At 38.6% G+C, this 22,345-nt stretch overlaps 1 protein-coding gene across 3 annotated transcripts; it reads left to right on the plus strand.

Moving 5' to 3' along the window:
* Nucleotides 1-7,117: 7,117 nt before the first annotated feature.
* On the plus strand, nt 7,118-18,742 carry LOC126588952 (xanthine dehydrogenase 1-like). 3 transcript variants are annotated; one of them, XM_050254114.1, is made up of 14 exons: nt 7,119-7,481; nt 8,444-8,543; nt 8,641-8,749; nt 10,035-11,537; nt 11,811-12,053; nt 12,220-12,534; nt 13,682-13,921; nt 14,415-14,699; nt 14,809-15,030; nt 15,319-15,480; nt 16,135-16,269; nt 16,766-17,002; nt 17,685-17,858; nt 18,300-18,742. In XM_050254114.1, exons 1-14 carry the CDS (start codon nt 7,343-7,345, stop codon nt 18,540-18,542), a joined length of 4,107 nt encoding a protein of 1,368 aa, XP_050110071.1. In that variant the 5' UTR covers nt 7,119-7,342; the 3' UTR covers nt 18,543-18,742. The 3 variants fall into 3 exon arrangements, with proteins under 3 accessions (XP_050110072.1, XP_050110071.1, XP_050110073.1); XM_050254115.1 differs by lacking the exon at nt 16,135-16,269 and having other exon boundaries at nt 7,118-7,481; XM_050254116.1 differs by lacking the exons at nt 7,119-7,481; nt 8,444-8,543; nt 8,641-8,749 and adding an exon at nt 9,374-9,478.
* Nucleotides 18,743-22,345: the final 3,603 nt, after the last annotated feature.

The following is a 22,345-nucleotide window of genomic DNA, read 5'->3' on the forward strand; positions in this document are numbered from 1 at the left end:
GTTGGTCCTGTACGGTTAGTTCTAAGCTCAATGTCCAATCCAACTGGAGTCACCGCAGTGACCTGTACGGCGCTACTCTACACATGAATCCGAACTACCTGAAGTAGTCTGTACGATAAGAAAGGTGTAAGAATACGCTCTAGTGCTTCTCACATCAACAACTGTATAATAATCTAAAATCACCTACAATCGGAACCACTCTATGGTCTGTACGACATGTCGGAACCCTCTCATGGTCTGTACGACATGCATCTACTTGGATCCAAGGTGAGCGTGCGATGCAGGGTGAATAATATAAGCACTAACACCAAGGGTGCAGGTTATGAGCTCTTAACACAATTCATGTCATCAATAAATCATATGAACAATATAACTCACCTAATACCCACATGTCCGTCCACTGAAGGATGATTTTGTGAAAACATGTTCATTTGAATAACATCTATAGCATGCATTTAACAATTAAAAGGCGGAATCATGCTTGCAAGCATTCAAAAACAAAACATTACCCATGAAATTCAAAGCCTAGTAGATTGGTGAACCAAGACTCAACTCAAATCAAAGTGAGTTGAGAAATATATACCTTTGTAGATTCCTCTTTGCATAAGCAAAGGCTAATCACCCAAAGAGAGGGCCTTCATTCCTTGCTTCTTAGATCCATGGATTTGGATGGAAGAATATGGTTCTCCAAGTTCCCAAAATTGAGAACCTCTAAGTCTCCACACCAAGGAGAGATTGGAGAAGAAAATAAGTGACCTTGGAGTAGTAGTATGGCTAGATACACCCTCCAAGGGGCCGGCCTCTTTAGAGAGAAATGGAGAGACATGTTCTCTCCAATTTTCTCCAAAACAAAACACCCTAAATGAATTTTGGCTATAAAGTCATATTTATACCTTAATTCATTGGAGTGGCAAACTTGTAAATAAGTCCAAAACCCACTCCAAAAGCATCATGGCCGGCCTTGGGGTTTCATTGGGCCTTTTAGGCCTTTGTGAATCATTATTCATTAAGTTGTCATACAACTTAAGTCAATGGGCTTCACGTTCGAAGCCCATTGGGCCTTAAGGTCCAAAACTATCCCGAGGTCTTTAACGAACTTATTCGTTTGATTAATTAACATATTAATTAATCCTTGCCATAAATAATTAAACCATTTAATTATTCTTACTCATCTCCATTGTTTCTTCAATCTCCACCTTACACGGTGTACGATCCATTAGGTTCCTTTTAGCGAGGCAGTGGGCGATTAAAACCATTTTACATCGATTGTGAATTGAAACTTACTTTCAATTCTCCCTTTAGTGATTACACACGTTTAGGGCTTCCACAAACCATGAGTGACACCTAGCAGCATATCATGGTTACCCAAGCTAATCAGAAGAGGTGGAGAACCTATTCAGTTTAGGATTACAAATGCAATACGGTCTTTCTCTAATACAATACTCTTGACCACATTGTTTGGTTTGATAGTTTATTTATTCATGTCTACTATCCAATGTGATTCGTGTGCTTATATGATTACCTTGAATGTGATTTGGAACGCTTTCCTAAATCTCATTCATACTCTGGCCAGAGGTTCTAAATCATATCATAGAGTATTCTCCCCCAAACGGTTTGAAGGTTAGAGATCCCTTGTTGCGCATTCACTTGTCTCCATGACTAAGTGGCTTAACCCCAATGATGCCGTGGACACCCCGATGGGGTGACTTTGACATAATCAAAGATCAAGGACTTAACCACAAGACAACTGTGATGCCTCAGGTCAAAGGACTACTTTGCATTATCCCAACCATGAGTTCTCATGTGACATGAATATGAGAACTCTTCGTTGATCGTGTTCAGTGAACTCATTCTCTATTGAGCACCTACGTACTTGACTTGATGTCACACATACCAATGACTCGAGACTAGTCACTCTCCCTGAGAGAAGACACAGTACGTACTGATCTTAACGGACTGTCAATGCCCAATTGGCAATCCTATGATCAGGAACATTTAGGATGTGTCTACGAAAGAATGGTCTCATGAATCTAACTTCTTTAGATCGTATTCTCCCAATCACATATTCCTTGGACTTTATCGTTTAAGCATATAACATTTATATGAGACGGCTCAAACAATAATCTTTGCCCTTTATAGTTAAACTAGATTAGTTTAACATGTGAAATGTCCGTAAAGTATCATCATATGATTGGTTTTAGGGCACATTTCCAACATCCACAACACCATTTAACATTTATATGCATCAATTACTAATTCATATAATTCATAATATGCATGCATGGCATTTTAAAAACATACTTTCATTTAAATTCGATTTCTGGGAAATTCAGTAGTATATAGGTAATAACAGAAAATAACTGCCCACTCACTGATAAGTCGAAAGGTCGTAACCCCCGTGACGTCCTTGAATGCGCTCGTCCTCGGGATAAGTATCACCTATATGCGAAACAACTATAAAAACGTTAATTAAAGCACATAACCGACAATTCGAAATAACTTCTCATACGATGCTCAATTTGGATATATGAATATACCACAGTGACCTACTCGACGTCACAAACGTCGAGGTATTTTTAAAATAATTTTTGGACTTGCCACGCGCCCTCACGCGCCAGGATAGGCACGGGTCCACGCGCCCCCCACGCGCATCATCCCCTACCTCCAGTCGCCGGAAAAACTCGTCGGCGCCGGAAACTGGGCAGACTTGTAATCGCCTATTTCTCGCTCGATTCTCAACCATTTTCCATGAAATTTTCACCAAAACTTCACAAATTACGAGAGGAAGAAGGCTATACCTTTAAAAACTTCCAAATCCTTCGAAATCACGTCGGGAAATTTCACCTAAAACCGGCCACCTTCGAACCTTGTGATCCCGACGTCCAAAACCTTCAAACGAACGTCCCCGAGCTTCGTGAGAACCTCCTAAAGCTCACTATGAACTTGATTGTCCTAAAAATCAACCATTACAAAGTTCATGAATAGTACCCAAATCGGACCTCGAGTTTTCAACGTGAAATCTGATAGACGCATATGTATGCGACTTAGTTAACTAGTTTTCTTGCATTTACGTTATTAGTTCTTAGTTATTTTAGTACTTTAAGCCATTTTCGTGTGTTTGTAGGTCCAAAGGGCTAAGGTAGCAAGAAAGTGCATTTTGGTGCATTTTGGAGCAGTTTTGAGCTTGGAATGGATTACATATGATATGAGCAAGATGGATGGACGAATTTGAAGACAAAAGAGGCTAAGAACATGCTAAAAATCTGGTGAAACAAATACAAGTTGCAAGAAGGGATAAATTTCTAAAAGGATTGGCCAAAACTTCACTCAAAACACATCAATGCCGTGACTTTTACTTCCACCTCCACCAGAAATTTGAGTAATGATGCAATGCTTAAATCACCATGACATGTGAGTGGATGATGCAATGCTTAGCTAACCACTCACATGTGAGTGGATGATGCAATGCTTAGCTAACCATGACATGTGAGTGGATGACTCAAAACCTACCCCAACAACAATTCCCACTCTTGCCGTGACTCACCTACCCATTCCACCAGAAATTTGTGCTTAAACAAGTCCATCATCTCCCTATAAATACCATGCAGCAACCTCATTGAATTCATCCAGAAATTAACCATTCTCCAAGCCTTTCCTTGCCTCTCCTACATATCTAAACCCCTTCCCATCCATTCCTCCAAATAACCAACCCTTCAACATCATTCCAACCTTGTTGTTGCGGCAAGGAGTAGGAGAAAAGTCCTTGGACGCACTTGCTATCCAACATGGATCGTTGGAACGTTTAGGTGCTTTCTTCCCTTTGTTTTTCAATGTTTAAATTTGTTTATCTTTGTTTTGTAATAATGAGGAACTAAACCCCCCTTGGCTAGGGGGGGATTCGAAATACATGTTTATGCTTGCGTTATGATTTGATTACTTCTAATTGCGTTTCATAAGTTGTGAATTCAATTTACTTATCTATGTGAATTACATTGATTTGTGTGTGTTGGTTGAGAGTGCACGCTTAATTATCATGCATAAATTGAATGCTAGGATATAAGGAAATTTCACCTAATCGTTATGGAATTATATTCACAAGTAGTAAAGGTTGATGATCTCAATCGCGTTAAGTAAATTCTTGGCATAAGTTTCATGCAATCATAGTAACAAGTGCTTCGTTAATGCTTATGGTTTTCATAGAATTTAATGATTCTTGCTTGTATCTCTATTATGCAATCATGTAGGGGACTTGTGGGGAATGTTTTGGGTTGTCGTATGCAATCATCCAATTCAATAACGTTAGGAAAATCTGAAGGTTAATTTAAGCGGACCTAATTAACTTGGGGCGTTGAGAATTCATGGTTTATTGAAATGCAATTGGAAATCGTTTTGTATGCAAGTATAACATGTGTGGAGATGAAACCCTTAGCTAGCCTTCCATTATCCATTCAACCCAAAATTGTTTAAAATCTATTTAAGTTTTTAGTTTATTCGTTTTTACTTTCAACTTCACCAAACTCAAATCCCCCTTTTACTTTCTTGTTTTAAAATCTTTTGTTTACATTTTTAACTTTGTTTCTTTTTGTTTTTTTAGTCAGTTTAGAGGTTTTAGCAAGCCCTCCTAATCCCCGGTTTAGAACGATACCCTACTTACATCTATACTACAATTGTCAAAAAGAGGGTTTAATTTGTGTGTCAAGTAATTCTCGCATCAAAATCGTAAGATTTCTTACCTAAAATGGGTATGGATGAGTTCGTAGGGTCCTCACGAGTACAATGGTGCCCTTGGAACCTTCGATCCGTGCTTGGATAATCGTGGGTGAATGTGTCCGTACGGTTTTGAGAGGAAGATAGAGAAACCAAGAGTGAGAGAGGGTACGGAATAGTGAGACACGGGAGGAAGAAGAGAGTGATTGTTTTGTGTGTGGGTGGTCCATCTAAAACAATTCACTCTTTAATTCCCTAACCACACAAATATACACACATCCTTTAATCCAACTTAAATTTTCCAAAACTTAAGAAAATATGCATTATTCAAAACATACCACACACATACCTTAGTAACCGTCAAGGGTACTTTCATCATTTCATAGCCTCGATAAATAGAATATCGGGACGGGCTGTGACAATTTTGGTATAACAACATGCATATTTTTTTTTAAAAAAAATTCTTCTTTTTTTTTCGTTTTTTTGTTTTCTTTTTAACTAATGTAAAATTTTATTTTAATCTAAATAAAAAACTCAAACCTAATTAAACATTACCAAAATAATTAATAAAACAAATTTATTATCCCAAATACATATTATAACTAATGTAAATATTAATAGTCATTCATATAGCATCAATTTATTAACTAAAGTCAAATATAACGTCCAAATAAATCTTATTTGATGAAAAAAATAAATAAATAAACTTCAATCCTTCTCCTCCAGGGCATCAGGAACTCCCCCATGCTTCGCATCCCGTAGCACATTGAATTTCCACTGCCGGAAATGCATCTTGAAAAGGTCATCCAGATACTTCCGCTGCTTCTCATCGGTTGCATCAACATCCCAATGAACTTATATTAATGCCAATAACAATAAATTAGTAATTTAAAAAATACTACTTTTTAACAAAAATAATTATACATTCCTTAATACAAACTTACCGGCAACTCCCCCACCATGGACTTCTTCAACTCTTCAAACACCATTTTCCAAGACTCAAACTTGGCAGAACATTGGCTCTGCACCAAACCCCCAACATCAAACATAAGTTCAGCATATGCGTCAGCCCTACTTTTGTCTTCAAAGTAAGGCACTTGCTTACGACAATACCTCTCTATTCGCAATACACCTTTCCTTTCGCACGAGCCTTCTCCCGAATCGGCCATTACCTTTGAAACAAAACCTTTGAAAACTAGGGTTCTGAAATTGTGTTTATACAGAACCTATAACACTTTGCGTGACGAACCACTTCGTCATGTAAAATGTGTGTTTCGTCACGCAAAATGCATTATAAATGCGCACTAAATGGGAGCGGTTGAAGTGTATCTAACCGTTTTAGTGACACTTTGGGCGATGAATATGTGGAAATTTTTGTCGCGCAAACATTTGGCGGCAAAATTTTTTTCCAATTTTTTCTTGCACAACGACCACAAGTGTTTGTCGCGCAAGGTATTCTTACGCAACGAATATTTTTGTCGCGCAAATTTTTTTTCCCTATCTTGCCATTTTTGCGCGACAAATATATTTGAATTTGTATTTTCTTATATATATATGTTGATATGTTCCTTTCAAATTGTGTATTTGGAAAGAAATTTATTTTATAGTTTAGAAGTCAATTAAATCCTAAGAAATTCATGAGAGAAGTTTATACAAATTCATAGAAATCTATATAAATCTGCCAAAATTCATATAAAATTGTAAAATCTATTAAAATCTTTTGAAATTTGTCACTTAAAAAATCTGCTAAAATTATCTGAAATCCAAATTGAGTACGACCTAGTTGGGTACTGCTATGCTTTTTTTTTTTTTTTAAAAATAATTTTGCTGTGCTGTGAAATAAAGTTGTTGAGAGTTTGGTAATAGTGTTTAAATGTTTGATAAACTTTTATATAAATTGCTGTGAATATATTAAATGATTAAAAATGATATGGTATTTAATGAGATATAATAATTGTCAAATAGAATAATGTTGGGACAATGATTGTAATTTTGTAAAATATGTAAGAATATACTTGTTATTTGAAAATTTTATTAAATAAATTAAATAAGCACTAATTACTATACTTTAAAAAAATATTTTTTTTAGAAACATGATAGATCGTGTTTGAGTACTTCTGTTTTTTTGTACTTTTCTTTGAAGATTGAGTTACTTATTGTCGTGTGTACTTGTGCATTAATCATTTTTCTTTTCTTTTGTTTTTTTGTCAAAATCGTGCTTTTTGACTAAATGTTATTCTATTTTTATCCCAATAAAAAAGAAAAAGAAAAGGGGGAGTTAGAAGAAAATTGCAGAAATAAGTGGTTATGAATTATAGTAGTGAAAAAGTGTTAAGTTCGCTTGAATTTCAACTTCATAAATAACTAATTTAACATTAATCTAATAAAATTATGATTTGATAAAAAAGAAAAATTGCAGAAATTGAAGCACACACCGGCATACTGCTTGCGTGCTTATAATATATTTTTCTATAAGAATCCGAACACGGAACTGTAATTCCTCTGTCTCTACTGTTTCATCTCATCTTTTTCTCCCCCAGTTCTCTCTCTGTCTCTGTCTCTCACATACAAAGAAACTACATAGATTGAAGTTAATTGGGTTCTGAGGAATTGAAAAAACATAGAATACAAAATTATGGGATCGTTGAAGAAGGAAGAGGAGGACCTGGAACAATCGGGGGAGGACTCAAAAGAGGCCATACTGTATGTCAATGGAGTTCGTAGAGTTTTGCCTGACGGGTTGGCCCATTTGACCCTTCTCGAGTATCTCAGAGGTATGATTCTTGATCATTTCTTTTTATCTTTTTAATTGTAATTGCAACTTGGTTTTCCCGGTTTTGTTTGTTTGATTGCCAGGAAAAAAAGCTCAGATTAGTTTGGTCTTGTAATCTGTTATTGTTGTTACAAGATGCCATGGTTCTTGTATTCCTAGTTGTGTTTGTGTGTTTGTGCCTTTGGTTGTCTTTGGTTGTCTTTGGTCCTTTGTGTTGAGATTTTGGTTTTTCTTAAGAAACTTCAATCACTTTGGAATTGGAGAGTTCACTGATGGATGAGTATTCGTGGAAATCAATGGATGGTTCTTCTGGTAGACTAGTCCAGTTCTGTTTTCGCCCCTCTCGCGCAGTTTGGAAGGTCAATGGATGCCGAATATTTAGATTGCTTAATGCTTTGTTGATCCTGAGTTTGGGCAACCCCGGAATCTTTTAATGCATTACTTTTGTGAGAGGCCTAAGTTTTATCCAAGGGAGGAAGGGGGAATGATGCATTGAAGATGGACTATCTTGGAGATATTTTGGGTTGTTTGGATGGAGAGTAATAGGAAATTTTTAGGCCGCCAGGCGGGATGATGCATGCAGACCATATGTAGTACATACTTTGTTTCTGGACATTCTTATGGACTTCATTTAATCATGTTTTAAGGTTGCGTATTAGTTTGTTCTTTTGTTTTGTTTTGTTTTCATTTGGTGTCTTCTGCTTTGTCGTTCTTTAGTTTGGAACTCGGCCGTGGTTTAGGGATTGCCTTGTCCCTTGTGTTGTAGTTTCTTTTATACAAGAAAGAAGAGTATTCTTGAACTCCAGAGCTGATTGCTGTTAATAAATGTCATAATGGTCAATATTTTTTGCGCTGCATCTTTTACATTCTTAATTGCTGATTTCTTTCAGATTTTGTTGTCCACTTTGGTTCTTTATGTCAAAAAACACCTAATTAGGTTCGATGGCCTTTTCGGCAATACAGATATAGGTTTGACGGGGACAAAGCTTGGCTGTGGTGAAGGTGGTTGTGGTGCTTGCACTGTTATGGTTTCGCGTTACGACAAAGAACTGAAGAAAAGTTTGTGAGTCTCCCTTTCTCTTAAATATACATTCGCTCACATACATTCGGATCAAACTGAAAATATTTTGTTTATTTTCTTTTGTAAAATCATTTTGCAGCCACTATGCTGTCAACGCATGCTTGGCTCCTTTGTATTCTGTAGAAGGGATGCATGTAATTACTGTGGAAGGACTAGGGAGCCACAAGCAGGGCTTGCACCCAATTCAAGTAATATATGCTTCCTTTCTTTTTGCTCCCTGTATCCGTTATTACTTTTAAGTTAATCGGAATGATACTGCATACATTACCTAGTTTAGCCGGTAGGATCTCTTGTTTCATACATGAGGCATGAGTTGTTTAAGTAGAGAGAGGCTATCTCTTACTGTGTACCATGGATCTGCAATGTGAAATCAAGGGGACCCTTGAGGAACACCTGAGGCATTCCTCTGTTTAGTTAAATTGCGAAGAGGATTAAGCCTCGTGGGCACATGATTTGTTTCACCAAGGTCAAACAACAACATTTGAGCTGGGGTTTTGATTTCGATTCTTTATTATTTTGTAGAAAATCAAATTCCTAGCTGCTGCTAAGTCTAGATCCCTCCAGGTCACTCTAAAACCTAATAAACGCCCAGCCCTTAACACTCAACCCCCATAGATGGGATGCTCAGTAGCTCGAAGGTGCATCCCGCAACCGAGTTGCTGTAAGGATACATTCCCCTGTTGGCCTGCATTTGTAAGTTCTGCCATTTATTTCTTCTTCCATTCCCCTGCATGGTGGACTTTGTTTTGGTGAACTAAGTTCTGCCATTTATTTCTTCATCCATTCCCCTGCATGGTGGACTTTGTTTTGGTGAACGACTCCGAAGTACTCTTGCTGGGGATTATTTCAGTAATCAGCCATGAATAGGAAGTTGGAAGCATGCAAAAGAAATTGGAGGGAGAAAAAGGAAACTTAAGGTACATATTTTGTAATCCCCAATTGGGTGAGGGCATTTGTAGGCTTACATCACTTAGCATATTCTGTAATCAACAATTCATGGAAGGTGTTTGTAGGCTTAAAAATCACTTAGGTCGCACTCACGATCGTGTACAGTCTCACAAAAGTTGTAAAGTTGGAGTCCCATACAGTTTTGAAACTTTGATAGAAGTAGAACAGAAAAAATACAAACACTCAGCGTAAGCAGTATCAAAATGTGCTTTAAGAATTCCTAGCTGCAATTTTGTTGCATAAGATAGGAATTCATCCTGTATACTAATATATACCACTAGATCGATAAGTTGATTGGCCATTTCATGCTCCAGATTTTTTTCTGATTTAGTCACTCTTTCTCGGGCGAAAGAGATGATATCTCAATCGTGGAAACATGATATGTTTTACCCGACAACTGTGTTATACTGAATTGCATTTCGAGGATCCTGGGCGGAGGAGTCTGGAGAATGGAACCTCCATTAAAGTACGTAACCTGCCTAATTGAGATTCTAACCTATGCCTATTTTCTTTCATGTTATTTAGGAATCATTGGCACGATCTCATGGTTCACAATGTGGATTTTGCACCCCCGGTTTTATTATGTCCATCTATGCCTTGTTAAGGTCAAGTCAGAAACCACCTAATGAGGAGCAGATTGAAGAATGTCTTGCAGGAAATTTGTGTAGATGCACAGGTTACAGGCCAATTGTTGATGCTTTTCGTGTCTTTGCCAAAACAAATGATACACCATACATTAATACATCTTCACTAAGCTCCGAAGGAGGTGAGTTTGTGTGCCCTTCGACTGGAAAGCCCTGTTCGTGTGGATTGAAAAGTGAAAGTTCATGCACCACTCATGAAAGTGGTACTCATGGTGAGAGGTATGCACCTGTCTCGTACAGTGAAATTGATGGAAGCACATACACAGACAAGGAGTTTATTTTTCCTCCTGAGCTATTGTTGAGAAAATCGACTTATTTGAGTTTGACTGGTTTTGGTGGATTAAAGTGGTTCCGACCGTTGAGGCTTAAACAAGTGCTAGGATTGAAGGAAAAATACCCTGATGCAAAATTATTGGTAGGCAATACTGAGGTGGGAATTGAAATGAGGTTGAAAAATATTCAATATAAGGTTTTGATTTTCGTCACGAATGTACCTGAACTAAGTAAATTGACTGTGAAGGATGATGGCATAGAGATAGGTTCAGCAGTAAGACTTTCTGAACTACTTAAAGTTCTAAGAACGGTCATAACAGAACGCGCAGCTCATGAAACTTCTGCTTGTAAGGCCTTCGTTGAACAATTAAAATGGTTTGCTGGGGTGCAAATAAGAAATGTTGCATCTGTGGGTGGAAATATCTGTACAGCCAGTCCAATATCAGACTTGAACCCTCTTTGGATGGCCTCTAGAGCAAAATTTCAGATTATTGATTGCAAAGGGAATATTAGAACGACACTGGCAGAAAACTTTTTCTTGGGTTACCGAAAGGTGGATCTGGCCAGTGGTGAAATTTTACTCTCTGTATTTTTACCTTGGACTAGGTCCTTCGAGTATGTGAAAGAGTATAAGCAAGCTCACAGAAGGGACGATGATATTGCAATTGTGAATGCTGGGATTCGTGTTCATCTTGAGGACAGAGGTGGCTGGGTTGTGTCTGATGCATCCATTGCTTATGGTGGAGTTGCTCCACTCTCTCTTTCTGCAAAAAGAACGAAATTTTTTCTCATTGGGAAGAGTTGGAACCAGGAGATGTTGCAGGGTGCCTTGAAAGTCCTGCAAGAAGATGTATTGCTCAAGGATGATGCTCCTGGTGGAATGGTGGAGTTTCGTAGATCATTGAGTGTTAGCTTTTTCTTCAAATTTTTTCTTTGGGTTTCTCATCAAATGGAAGGGAAGCAATGCATTAAAGAGAGTGTACCATTATCTCATCTTTCTGCTGTACAATCATTTCACCGGCCACCTGTTATAGGATCTCAAGATTATGAAGTCATAAAACGTGGGACAGCTGTTGGGTCTCCCGAGGTTCATTTATCAGCAAGACTTCAGGTATATTCTTGGATATACTGGCAAACTGTTTTTTATTTTTTTTGATATACCAATTATTCAAATTTGTATTGTTTTGGGCCTATACTACCAAAGTTTGTAATTAACATTTGAGAGTTGGACGGTGCAATTATTTTATGTATTGCTAATGTGAAATTAAATGGCATGAAGGTCCTTTTTATTTGGAAATCGGTGTAAATTTGTGGACGGTACATGAAATTTTTCTCGTAGAGAGTAGCAGTAGGGTGTTGGTATTGATACGATAATTTCTACCAGGTTACAGGAGAGGCGGAATATGCCGATGACACACCATTGCCTCCTAATTGTTTACACGCTGCTTTAATACTCAGCAGAAAGCCTCACGCTCGTATACGTTCAATCGATGATTCTGGAGTAAAGTTATCACCTGGGTTTGCAGGCATATATTTAGCAAAGAACGTTCCAGCTGATAATAACATTGGGCCAGTTGTTGAAGACGAGGAACTATTTGCTTCAGAATTTGTCACTTGTGTAGGTCAGGTATGATGGTTAAAATCTCTCTCTCTCTCTCTCTCTCTCTCTCTCTCTCCTCTGCATGAATCCAAGGCTATGTAGGATTTTTCCTTGCGTGGTACATTTGGTGTTATGCTACCCTGCTATCCTCCTTTAGGAATTTATCCTTGGTGTTATTCAACATTTTATGCAGGTTATAGGAGTGGTTGTTGCTGATACACATGAGAATGCAAAACTAGCAGTGAGGAAGGTTCATGTTGAGTATGAAGAGCTACCAACCATCTTATCAATACAGGATGCCATCAATGCCAAAAGTTTCCATCCTAATACGGAGAGGTGTTTTAGGAAAGGGGATGTGGATATTTGCTTTCGATCAAGTCAATGTGACCATGTAATAGAGGGGGAAGTTCGAGTCGGTGGACAGGAACACTTCTATTTGGAGCCAAATAGCAGTGTGGTATGGACAGTGGATGGTGGCAATGAAGTTCATATGATCTCATCCACTCAGGTATTTTAGAAACCCCCTGAAAGAATTGCTTCTTCAACCAATTTAGATATGACGGAAGTGGGAGTCTTGAGTTGTACCTTTTTCCTCTTTTGATAAAGTTTTATTTCTTATGAAAAAGAGGACATCCTGTTTTACTCAAAGGCGCTTTTAAAAGCGCTTGATCCTCATATTGACAAAGCATAGCTCAACATTTCTCATCTTCCATTGAATACTACAAAGCGTCAAGTGAATGGGTCAATTACATTAGCCACATGTTTGACATCCTTGCCCCACTTGGGTAAGTATGTGATGCTCCCGGCTGGGCTATTAATTCAGAATTACAGCAGAATAGCTCCCTAAAACCCAGTGCCCTATCTGCTGTCACCTTACCCTCACGCCTGCTGGTTGGCCTATGGTGCCATCACCTTGCCTATATCTTCGCAAATCTTCCACTCTATCCTTGATATCGTTGATGCAGCCACTTTTGGGTTCCAAAGTTAACCTGCAAGCCCAATTCTTTCCCAAATCGATCCACCCTTCCCATCTCTAGCCAAGCAGCTAGAGCGTCCCTTTCTTCATGAGGAGGTGCTCAAGAACATAGTTGACTAGTGGAAATTGACCTCTTCTTGATACAACCATATTTATTTTCTAAACTAGCAGACATGTGCATTGAAGTTATAGTACCGCTGATCCCATTCAACCTTTTGGATGATACCTTGGAGATGATTTGAGTTGCCACATTGCATAGACTAATTAGCCAGATTGTATCATGTTCTTCGGGTCTAAGACCAATGCTAGTGTGATTCAGTTTTTAAGTTGAATACCCTGGTGGAATAACCTTACACTTAGCCACCTTAACTACCTCCCAAAACTCTTGAAAGATTTGCTGGACCTTTCTATTTTCCCAGTTTCTTTGGTAGCGTTTTAATTCTCCATACTTAGCTTTCTAGTCGCTTCTTTTAATATTGGTGCATAGACACATTACCTCTCTCTCCCTCCCCCCTTTCTTCAATTACTATTGTTCCTAAGTACTGGTTGTATGTATTACAAGTATTTATGTGATGATTGGAAAAAGTTTGTTAGGGACCAGTGTCAATTGAATGTCTATGACTTTATTTTAGTACTTAATTTTTTTAATGCAATGTAAAATGAAATCATCAATCTGCAGGCCCCTCAGAAGCACCAGAAATACATTTCTCATGTTCTTGGTCTTCCAATGTCGAAAGTCGTTTGTAAAACTAAGCGCATTGGTGGTGGTTTTGGCGGCAAGGAGACTAGGTCAGCTTTTATTGCTGCTGCAGCCGCTGTTCCAGCATATCTGTTAAATCGTCCAGTTAAAATTACATTAGACCGTGATACAGATATGATGATAACTGGACAACGCCATAGCTTTCTCGGAAAGTACAAGGTTTACTTCTGTTACTGTAATTGTATTTTCTGTTGGATCACCACATTTATGTCCTGCTCATAGGTTTTACAATCTGATGTTAGCAGTACCTCTTTTTCGTTTGTTCAAATCGTTGGTTCCTTTTTCTTTTGTCAAATAAGTGACAACGGACAAGTACTGCTATATAAAAGAAATTAAGAAAAGACTATTCATGCCACAAAATACACAGTGGGACTTTAGTATCAAGCAGTAACAATTTGGCCCCTTCTATGGTTCATTTACCATGTACAAAATTCTATTACCTGATTTAACTTCGATTAGGCGAAGAGAAATATGAAAGACTCCTTTAATTCAAGGGAAAAAAATGGAGAAGAAGAGGGAGAAGGTTTAGGTTTAGGGTTTAGGTCAATTATGCTATTATTGTTTAGTTGGATTTCATTTTTTTCCTTGTTGAAGTTACATCACATGTGATGGAATGAAAGAAAAGTATTGATTTCATTATGCTTTTACACAGGTTGGATTTACAAATGAGGGCAAGGTGTTGGCACTGGATCTTGAAATCTACAATAATGCTGGAAATTCGCTAGATTTGTCTCTTCCCGTACTTGAACGTGCTATGTTTCACTCAGATAACGTCTATGAGATTCCAAATGTGAGGATTGTAGGAAGGGTTTGCTTCACTAACATTCCAAGTAACACTGCTTTTCGAGGATTTGGTGGTCCTCAAGGTATGATTATTGCGGAAAATTGGATTCAGAGGGTTGCTGCAGAACTCAAAAAAAGCCCAGAAGAGATAAAAGTACGTTAAGAAATTTTATTATGTTGTATTCCTTATGTTGCACTTGCACCTTCAGTTCATAAGCACCACATTCCTCTTAATCTGAGCTTGTTATATAAATTTGTTTCAGGAAATTAATTTTCAAGGTGAAGGATCAATATTGCATTATGGTCAACAACTTAAACACTGCACATTGGGTCCGCTCTGGAATCAACTGAAGTCATCTTGTGAATTTTCAAAGGCTCGCTATGAAGTTGACCAATTTAATATTCAAAATCGGTGGCGGAAGCGTGGTATTGCCATGGTTCCAACAAAATTTGGCATAGCCTTTACGTTAAAGCTTATGAACCAGGTAAGTTTTCATAAACCATGTTTTTTTCGCTATAAAACTGTTAGAAAAATAGAGGTTGGACAAAAGGATTTTTTACTACCTTTTTTTTTTAGAACAATTTTATAAGGGGAGTGGGGAGGGTTTGAAAATATTACAATAATTAAGGGAAGGGAGGAGTTTCGAACCCGGGACACATGGGCAAAAACCCAACACCCTATCCAATCTTTTGTCTATAATTGATTTTCATCTCTATATGCTGTGCAATCATGCTATTAGAATCCTGATTAGGCGTTCTTAAATGACTCTTAGGCAGGTGCTCTTGTTCATGTCTACACAGACGGAACTGTTTTAGTCACACATGGAGGTGTAGAGATGGGGCAAGGTTTACATACAAAAGTTGCTCAGGTCGCTGCTTCCGCCTTCAATATCCCTCTCAGTTCTGTCTTTATTTCGGAGACAAGTACTGACAAGGTAATTGACAGTGTTCCATTTCCTTATGGGGAACTTTGGTTTGGCGGTTAGATTTTGCACCTCGTTTATTCATCAAGCTAAAGATAATGTAATAGATGTATCAATTTATTATATATGTCATATGGGATGGAAACCTTGTGCACACTTTGGATCTCTTATTGCTGCCTAAAGGGCAAGGGGCTGTTCCCGTTTCTGCTGTTTTATGGTTCTTTAGGATACCTGTGATTGTCCTAAGGGGATTCGTAAGCTTTGTTAGAATTAGACCATCCAATTCAACCAATTGCAACAGATGGAGAGTGTCAGGACTTTATAGATTAATATGTAGTAAGGCTCATAACTCCCTACGTAGGATTCCACGTTCTCCACAAGTTTATTGCATTATTATATCAAGGAAGTTGCTAGAGTGCTGTTTCTGCAGTTGATGTTGAAATGTGTTTGATAATAGTAAAATTTACGAGAATGTGTGTACGAATTAGAGCCTGTAATTCTCTGTAGCACTTAAGATTGGATAGCTTTTGAAATAAATATTTTAACAAATTAATAGGTGTGAATAACTGGTTTAGATTCCCTTCGGTTTCTGCTGTTTTATTTTTTCTATATGCCCTACAAAGCTGATGATCCCCATGCTCGTATTTTGTTGGATTAATAAATTAGGTTCCTAATGCATCACCAACAGCAGCTTCTGCGAGTTCTGACATGTATGGAGCTGCAGTTCTAGATGCATGTGAGAAAATTAAGGCACGTATGAAGCCTATTGCTTCACAGCAAAATTTCAGCTCTTTTGCCGAGGTACTCTTTCGGTCATAGTTTCTAAATACTGTTCCATAATTTGGTAATCGTGTCTTTCATACAAGTATATTTCCTTCGTTCTCTTGAGGAGCAAATGACTGTAGCATTTAGGATGCTTTGGCATTTACTCACCAGGAGCGTTCCAAAACAAAGAAGTTAATTATAATCCCAGCGCAAAAAAGAGGAGAAAAACATTGTGCATGATTAGAAGTAAATCAATAAAATTGTTAGGCCATCAATTATATATAAAAAAATAAACTGAAAATGACGGTCAGTAAGATTTAAATGTTCCAAGATAAAGTTTTTGTTGCATGGGTTATTAATTGCTAATACCTTAGGGTGATCTATAATATTTTATCAAAACTTCTGCAAATATTTTCCTCCCCTGAATCCTGAACCCTAAACCATACATGGACTCTTATGTGAGCATTTTGCACTGAGAATTTCTAATGGTACGAAACTTATGTTTCATAATTATTGTCATAATTATTGTCAGCTGGCAAGTGCATGCTATGTGGAACGGATAGATCTTTCTGCTCATGGGTTTTACATTACACCGGAAATTGACTTTGATTGGACAACTGGTAAAGGGAACCCATTCAACTACTTCACATATGGGGCTGCTTTTGCTGAGGTTGAAATTGATACATTGACTGGAGATTTTCACACCAGAGCGGCTAACGTATTCTTGGATCTTGGTTACTCTCTCAACCCCGCAATTGATGTTGGGCAGGTGTTTTTTCTTTCTCCATTTTTCTTTTTTAGTATCATTATTTAATTTATCAGTAAAGATCCTCAAGATATGGAAAGTTTAGCAGTATCTCAAACAATGCTTACTGAAGCACATTTTGTAGGGATCTCTATGTGGCAAACTTGCAACGGGCAATATTTCATAAACAGAACTGCATCTGGTATTCTTAAGTTATGTTTAGTAATCCCGTAGTGGGGTATGCTTTGTTTCAATAGGAATAAATTGGGCTAGAACTGATGCTAAACGTTGCATAAATATAGATATACATAGACACATAAATACGAATACGTTAGAGTGAAAGAGAGATTGATTCTTGTCAGAATGTGTAGTCCAGATTCACAGTATGACAACATAACCATTTATCTGGCAAGAGATGAGGAAATAATCAGTCTGATCTCTGGCCTACGTTTCATACAATATAAGCACTTGCCTAGAAAGTGAACGTTTCCATTTTATGTGGTAAACTATTCAGTGTATTTGTGATCTCCTGTTACTTCAGTCATCTAAATTAACGCAGACGCTAACAAACTCCTGGATCCCATTCTAGTTTCAGACTTCCAACTTGCTGTTTTTTCAGTCTTGTTTACGAAATGGGGGAGGGGGTGGTTGAAACTTGGTGATTTATTTCAATTCGACCGCAATAAATATTATGTTTCTTATGCAGATTGAAGGAGCATTTGTACAAGGTTTGGGATGGGTAGCTCTAGAAGAACTAAAGTGGGGCGATCCTGCTCATAAATGGATCTCACCCGGTTGCCTCTACACATCTGGGCCGGGAAGTTACAAGATTCCTTCCATTAATGATGTCCCCTTCAAATTCAGCATTTCACTTCTGAAGGTATGCTGATTACTTTAGAAGAACATGTTATCCAATTAAAGGTTACTCTGGAAGGTAATTTGTCTACGAGTATTACGGGTGCGGTTCCAGATGTCAATGAATCTCCTTGGGTTAATTTGTCTATCATTAGCAAGTAGCTTGGGTTTTGTGGTTGGTGAATGTCCTTTGAACTACTTGAGGCTTCCATTGGGTGGTAACTCGTGTGCTTTGTGTTTTTGGGATGCAGTGAGTGACAGAAAAATATGAAAATGGTTAGTTGGGTAGAGGAAAGGTTTCCTTTTGAGTCAGTTAATTGGATAGGATAGTTAGCTTCTGTTTGGAAAAAGCTTTAATCCTTTGCTTAACAGTTGTATTTATTGAGATCGAATTTATTTGGCCACCCAGCTTACGTTAATGATTCTCTCTGCTGACTTGTTTGTTGTTTCCTTTACTAATTGACAGGGTCATCCAAATGTGAAGGCCATCCACTCATCTAAAGCTGTTGGTGAGCCACCATTTTTCTTGGCATCAGCCGTCTTCTTCGCCATCAAAGACGCCATAATAGCTGCAAGAGCAGAAGTAGGATCTAATGAGTGGTTTCCACTTGATAATCCCGCGACACCTGAACGGATACGGATGGGCTGCTTAGACGAAATTATTGAACCATTTGTAAGCACAGATTTCCGCGCCAAGCTTAGCGTTTGATTGCTAATTTCTGCTTTCCTGTATTTCGTCTATACGACTGGTATCGGACTTGTGCTAGACTGTTCAGTCTCCTGTATTTAGCCAATTACAAAAGATGCATGTAAATTGTAATTATTTTTGGTTTACATGAGATGTATACTCATACAGAATTTTTAAGGAGACGATATTCAAATGGGTAATGATTTCCACTTCTGCACTCATTCCGTTGTTTATGCCCGTTGATTCTCCTTTGATTAGCTTACTGAAATTACAGTTAACCGTTTTGTTTGTGCTATAGCAGCTTCCTTTCTAATCTACTCATATCATTTATCATGCATGACATTTTCCAATGAACATGTAGGCATTGGACTTACATGTTTTATTTATTAATATATAAACGAACAATGTGATATTATAGACAGCTACCTTATCTTCTTCCCAACAAAAACAAAAACTAGCTCATCTTGGTTCATTACTTGGGACCCACTTTTATTTTGTTGATTTTCTGTACTTCTACCTAGGACAAAGTTCTTGTGGTCCAAATTTTGCATATAGCAGTTGTTATGATGCAAGTGTAAAACCATTTTAATTAACCCATAAACTTGAATTCAAAATAGTAAATGTAAAAAGTTAAAAAGTTTAGAGAATATAACTGCAGTGGTGTACTAAAAGATGTAGAACATTGGTACCCTTTGTCAGCAGGGGCTAAGCTAGAAAGTTAGTTCGCTGGACACATAACTAAGCATTAGCAGATCCAGGTCGTGTGGAATTCCATGCACAACGTAAGTGCCAAAAAATTCGATTTTTTTAAGTGAGCTATTTTGTTGAGCACTTGGTCAACTCATACCCCATTGTGTGCTTACCGTACGTCTCCCACCCCTTGTGCTATTTAATTGTTTTTAGGTCAATATTGTTATAGTAAACAAAGTGATAAATCATATACGTATAAGGCCTTTTATTAGATGTATGAAGGGAGAGAGGGTTAACAATACTTTTAATACTTTACGAAAAAACCAGTATAAACATTTTCAAATATGGTGCCGTTTCTCTTAAAACATAGATGTTTCCCCTATTTCATCTGCTTCTTCTTCGTGAGCTGCCCGAACGAACTCTGCAATGAAAGGTTTTTGTGTTATATCTACCTTTTGATGGTTTTGAATGAGGAGTGACTGATAATGTTGATGGTGATAGTTAGTTGTGTTTGGATCAAAACTTGAACTTTGGGCTCAAGGAAGGAGCTGGCCCGAAAGGAGGCCCAAAGGGAAAGATAGCCAGAACCCAGTCAAAGCCCACAAGGCAGAAAAGGGTCTTTTCTGACTTGGTGCAGCTCATGAAGACCACTTGCTTACCTACCCAAAGGCCAAGTGGTGTGGACTGATCAGCTACACAGCCCATAAAGCACTTTACGGTGGCATTACATGTAAAATAGCTGATGAGTCATCACCCTCACACAACATTCGGGCAAGGCTGCTGCTACAGAAGACCAAGCCGAGTTGTCTATATAAGAAGAAAGAAAAACCAGGAATAAAGACACTCAATCAAACAAACAAATGCAAGCACAAACTCTGCTCAAAGCCAGATTTGCCTTCAAAACAAAGTTGTAGTCAGCCTTCATCCCTCGCGGGATAATCCTCCCTTCAAACCTTTGTAATAGCTCTGCTACCTTGTTCAACCTTGCTGTAGTATCGATTCATCTTGTGTAATCTCTCTCTCTCTATCCCTCTAAGCTTTCAGACCTTTGACAAAACTACAAAGATAGGAACCTACAAGACGAGCAACCTTACCTGATAAGGTTTAACCTTGCCCGACCTTCTTTGTCTTGTTTTTATCTTTTCAATATGTTGTATACTTCCAGTTATATGCAAGTTATTTCTAGCAATATGACTATTAAAAGGTTTTCTCAGTACTTGAATCCGATTTGAATATATCGTCAGTGTTCAAACCAGATCCAAGTCCTAAGCCCTCGGGCATGTAAATCTGATCAGTTAAAAGTCCTTGGCCTCAAGGCATAAAAAAGAACCTTATGTGGACTTAACCCATCCACGACAGTCCTTGATAAACGAGAAGTCCGAAGTTACTTGGGGCGCAAGTAATCGACCTACCCTCTAGTTTTATTTCTATTATATTATGATTACCATAGAATGCTTGAGCATGGAATGGATTCTGATGGAAAGCATCAAGGCCTACACCTAAGGCCCCACAAAGGCATTCATTTGGATTCATTCCGTTCTGCGATCTAAAGAGTCTAAGTATAAGAATGAACTCTGATGGGAAGCCTCAAGGCCTACACCTAAGGCCCCACAAAGGCACCTATTTGGGTTCATTCTACTTCTTGGACTCGGGTAATCAGAAGTATAATAGTTAGAAAACTCCGGCAATCACAAGAACAAATGTGATGTGTTCAAACACTGGTTTAGTTATTGACGGGAAGCCTCAAGGCCTACACCTAAGGCCCCACAAAGGCACCTGTTATAACTAACACGGTTTCTTGGATACATACATATATACAACTAAAACGCGACATCCATTTTACATCTGCCATGCTAAAGATGGCAGTGGCATGCCTGAGCACCTAAATGTTAACCTTGATTGTGAGCCTCAAGGCCTACACCTAAGGCCCCACAAAGGCACCTCTCAAAGTTAACACTGTTCTTCTCTTTCAGCCTTGCCCGACGAGCCTTGCCCGAAGAGTCTTGCCCGACAAGACTTGCCCGACGAGACTTGCCCGACAACGCCCGACAGTGAAGCAGAAGCCCGACAGCAGCCCTCAACCGGCGCCAACCTCTAGGGGAGCTGTGTGCTCGTCGGCGAGGAAACATCCCCAACGGAAATTCCTGACGCGAACATAGTTTTGGCACGCCCAGTGGGACTATAAACTTCTTAATCTTGCATGTCCAAAAAGAAAAGCCATCAACTTGGCAAAAAGGATCCGAAGGAAGGTCTTCTACAAATGGCAGATCAATCAGAAAACCCTTCCTCCCCATCAGGACAGGTGGTCCTAGAAAGCCCAACCGCATCTGAGAGATCGGAAGGAAATGGAACTAATGAAGAACTACAGGCTACGATGATCCAAGTGCTAAAAAGTATGGAGAGAATCTCCTTGGAAACCAAGGGAGAAGTGAGTAGGCTCTGTACACTAATAGGGAATCTACAGAGAAGACTTGATTTGGAGTTCTCTACTCCAAAAGGGGCTCAGGGAAGTGGGATGAGCCAAGTTGTTATGAGAAATGAACCAATCATTCCCTTATTCCCACTATTAGAAGAAGAAAAAGATAGGGGAAAGAAAAAGGTAGTTCTTGAAGGGAGTCAACCGGTGATGGAGCCAGTTCTGGAGAAGGAGCTTCCCAGCTTCCCATTATTATCATTCAATAATAGGAAGCCAAGCGAGCAAGAGAGAACGAGGTACGGAATGCCAGCTGTGATGGGAGAGACTAGCGGAAAGGAGGGCTCCACTACTTCAAATAAACCCCCACCTTATAGGCCACCCCCGTTGGTGAATAAAGGTGGAGGAACTAGTTGGAGGAAGCCCGAACCAAGGAGGGAAGCAAGTGCGGGCAACAACTGGAGCCCAAAAATCGAATCTGCTCTCCTCGGGCATAATGATATTCTAGCTACTCAGCAGCTGAAGGAGAAATTAGCTGAGTTAAGAAGGACGGTTGCTCAAAATGCTCAACCGCGAGCTCGCCCAGTGTTCAGGATCACTTACCAAAAACCTTATCCTGAATATATTGACGAGCTAAATCCATTCCCTCTCAACTTCAAGATGCCCGCATTCCCAACATTCACAGGTGAAGACAGCAGCGTGTCCTCCAGGGACCACATTT

The sequence above is a fragment of the Malus sylvestris genome, chromosome 11 (assembly GCF_916048215.2).
Source record: "Malus sylvestris chromosome 11, drMalSylv7.2, whole genome shotgun sequence".
Lineage (NCBI taxonomy): Eukaryota > Viridiplantae > Streptophyta > Magnoliopsida > Rosales > Rosaceae > Malus > Malus sylvestris.

Excerpts from the sequence above, each read along its gene's own strand:
- LOC126588952 (XM_050254114.1), top strand. The coding sequence starts at position 7,343 with ATGGGATCGTTGAAGAAGGAAGAGGAGGACCTGGAACAATCGGGGGAG. Across the intron at positions 13,922-14,414 it reads GCTTTCTCGGAAAGTACAAG|GTTGGATTTACAAATGAGGG; the intron begins GTTTACTTCTGT and ends GCTTTTACACAG. Across the intron at positions 15,481-16,134 it reads CGGAGACAAGTACTGACAAG|GTTCCTAATGCATCACCAAC; the intron begins GTAATTGACAGT and ends TTAATAAATTAG.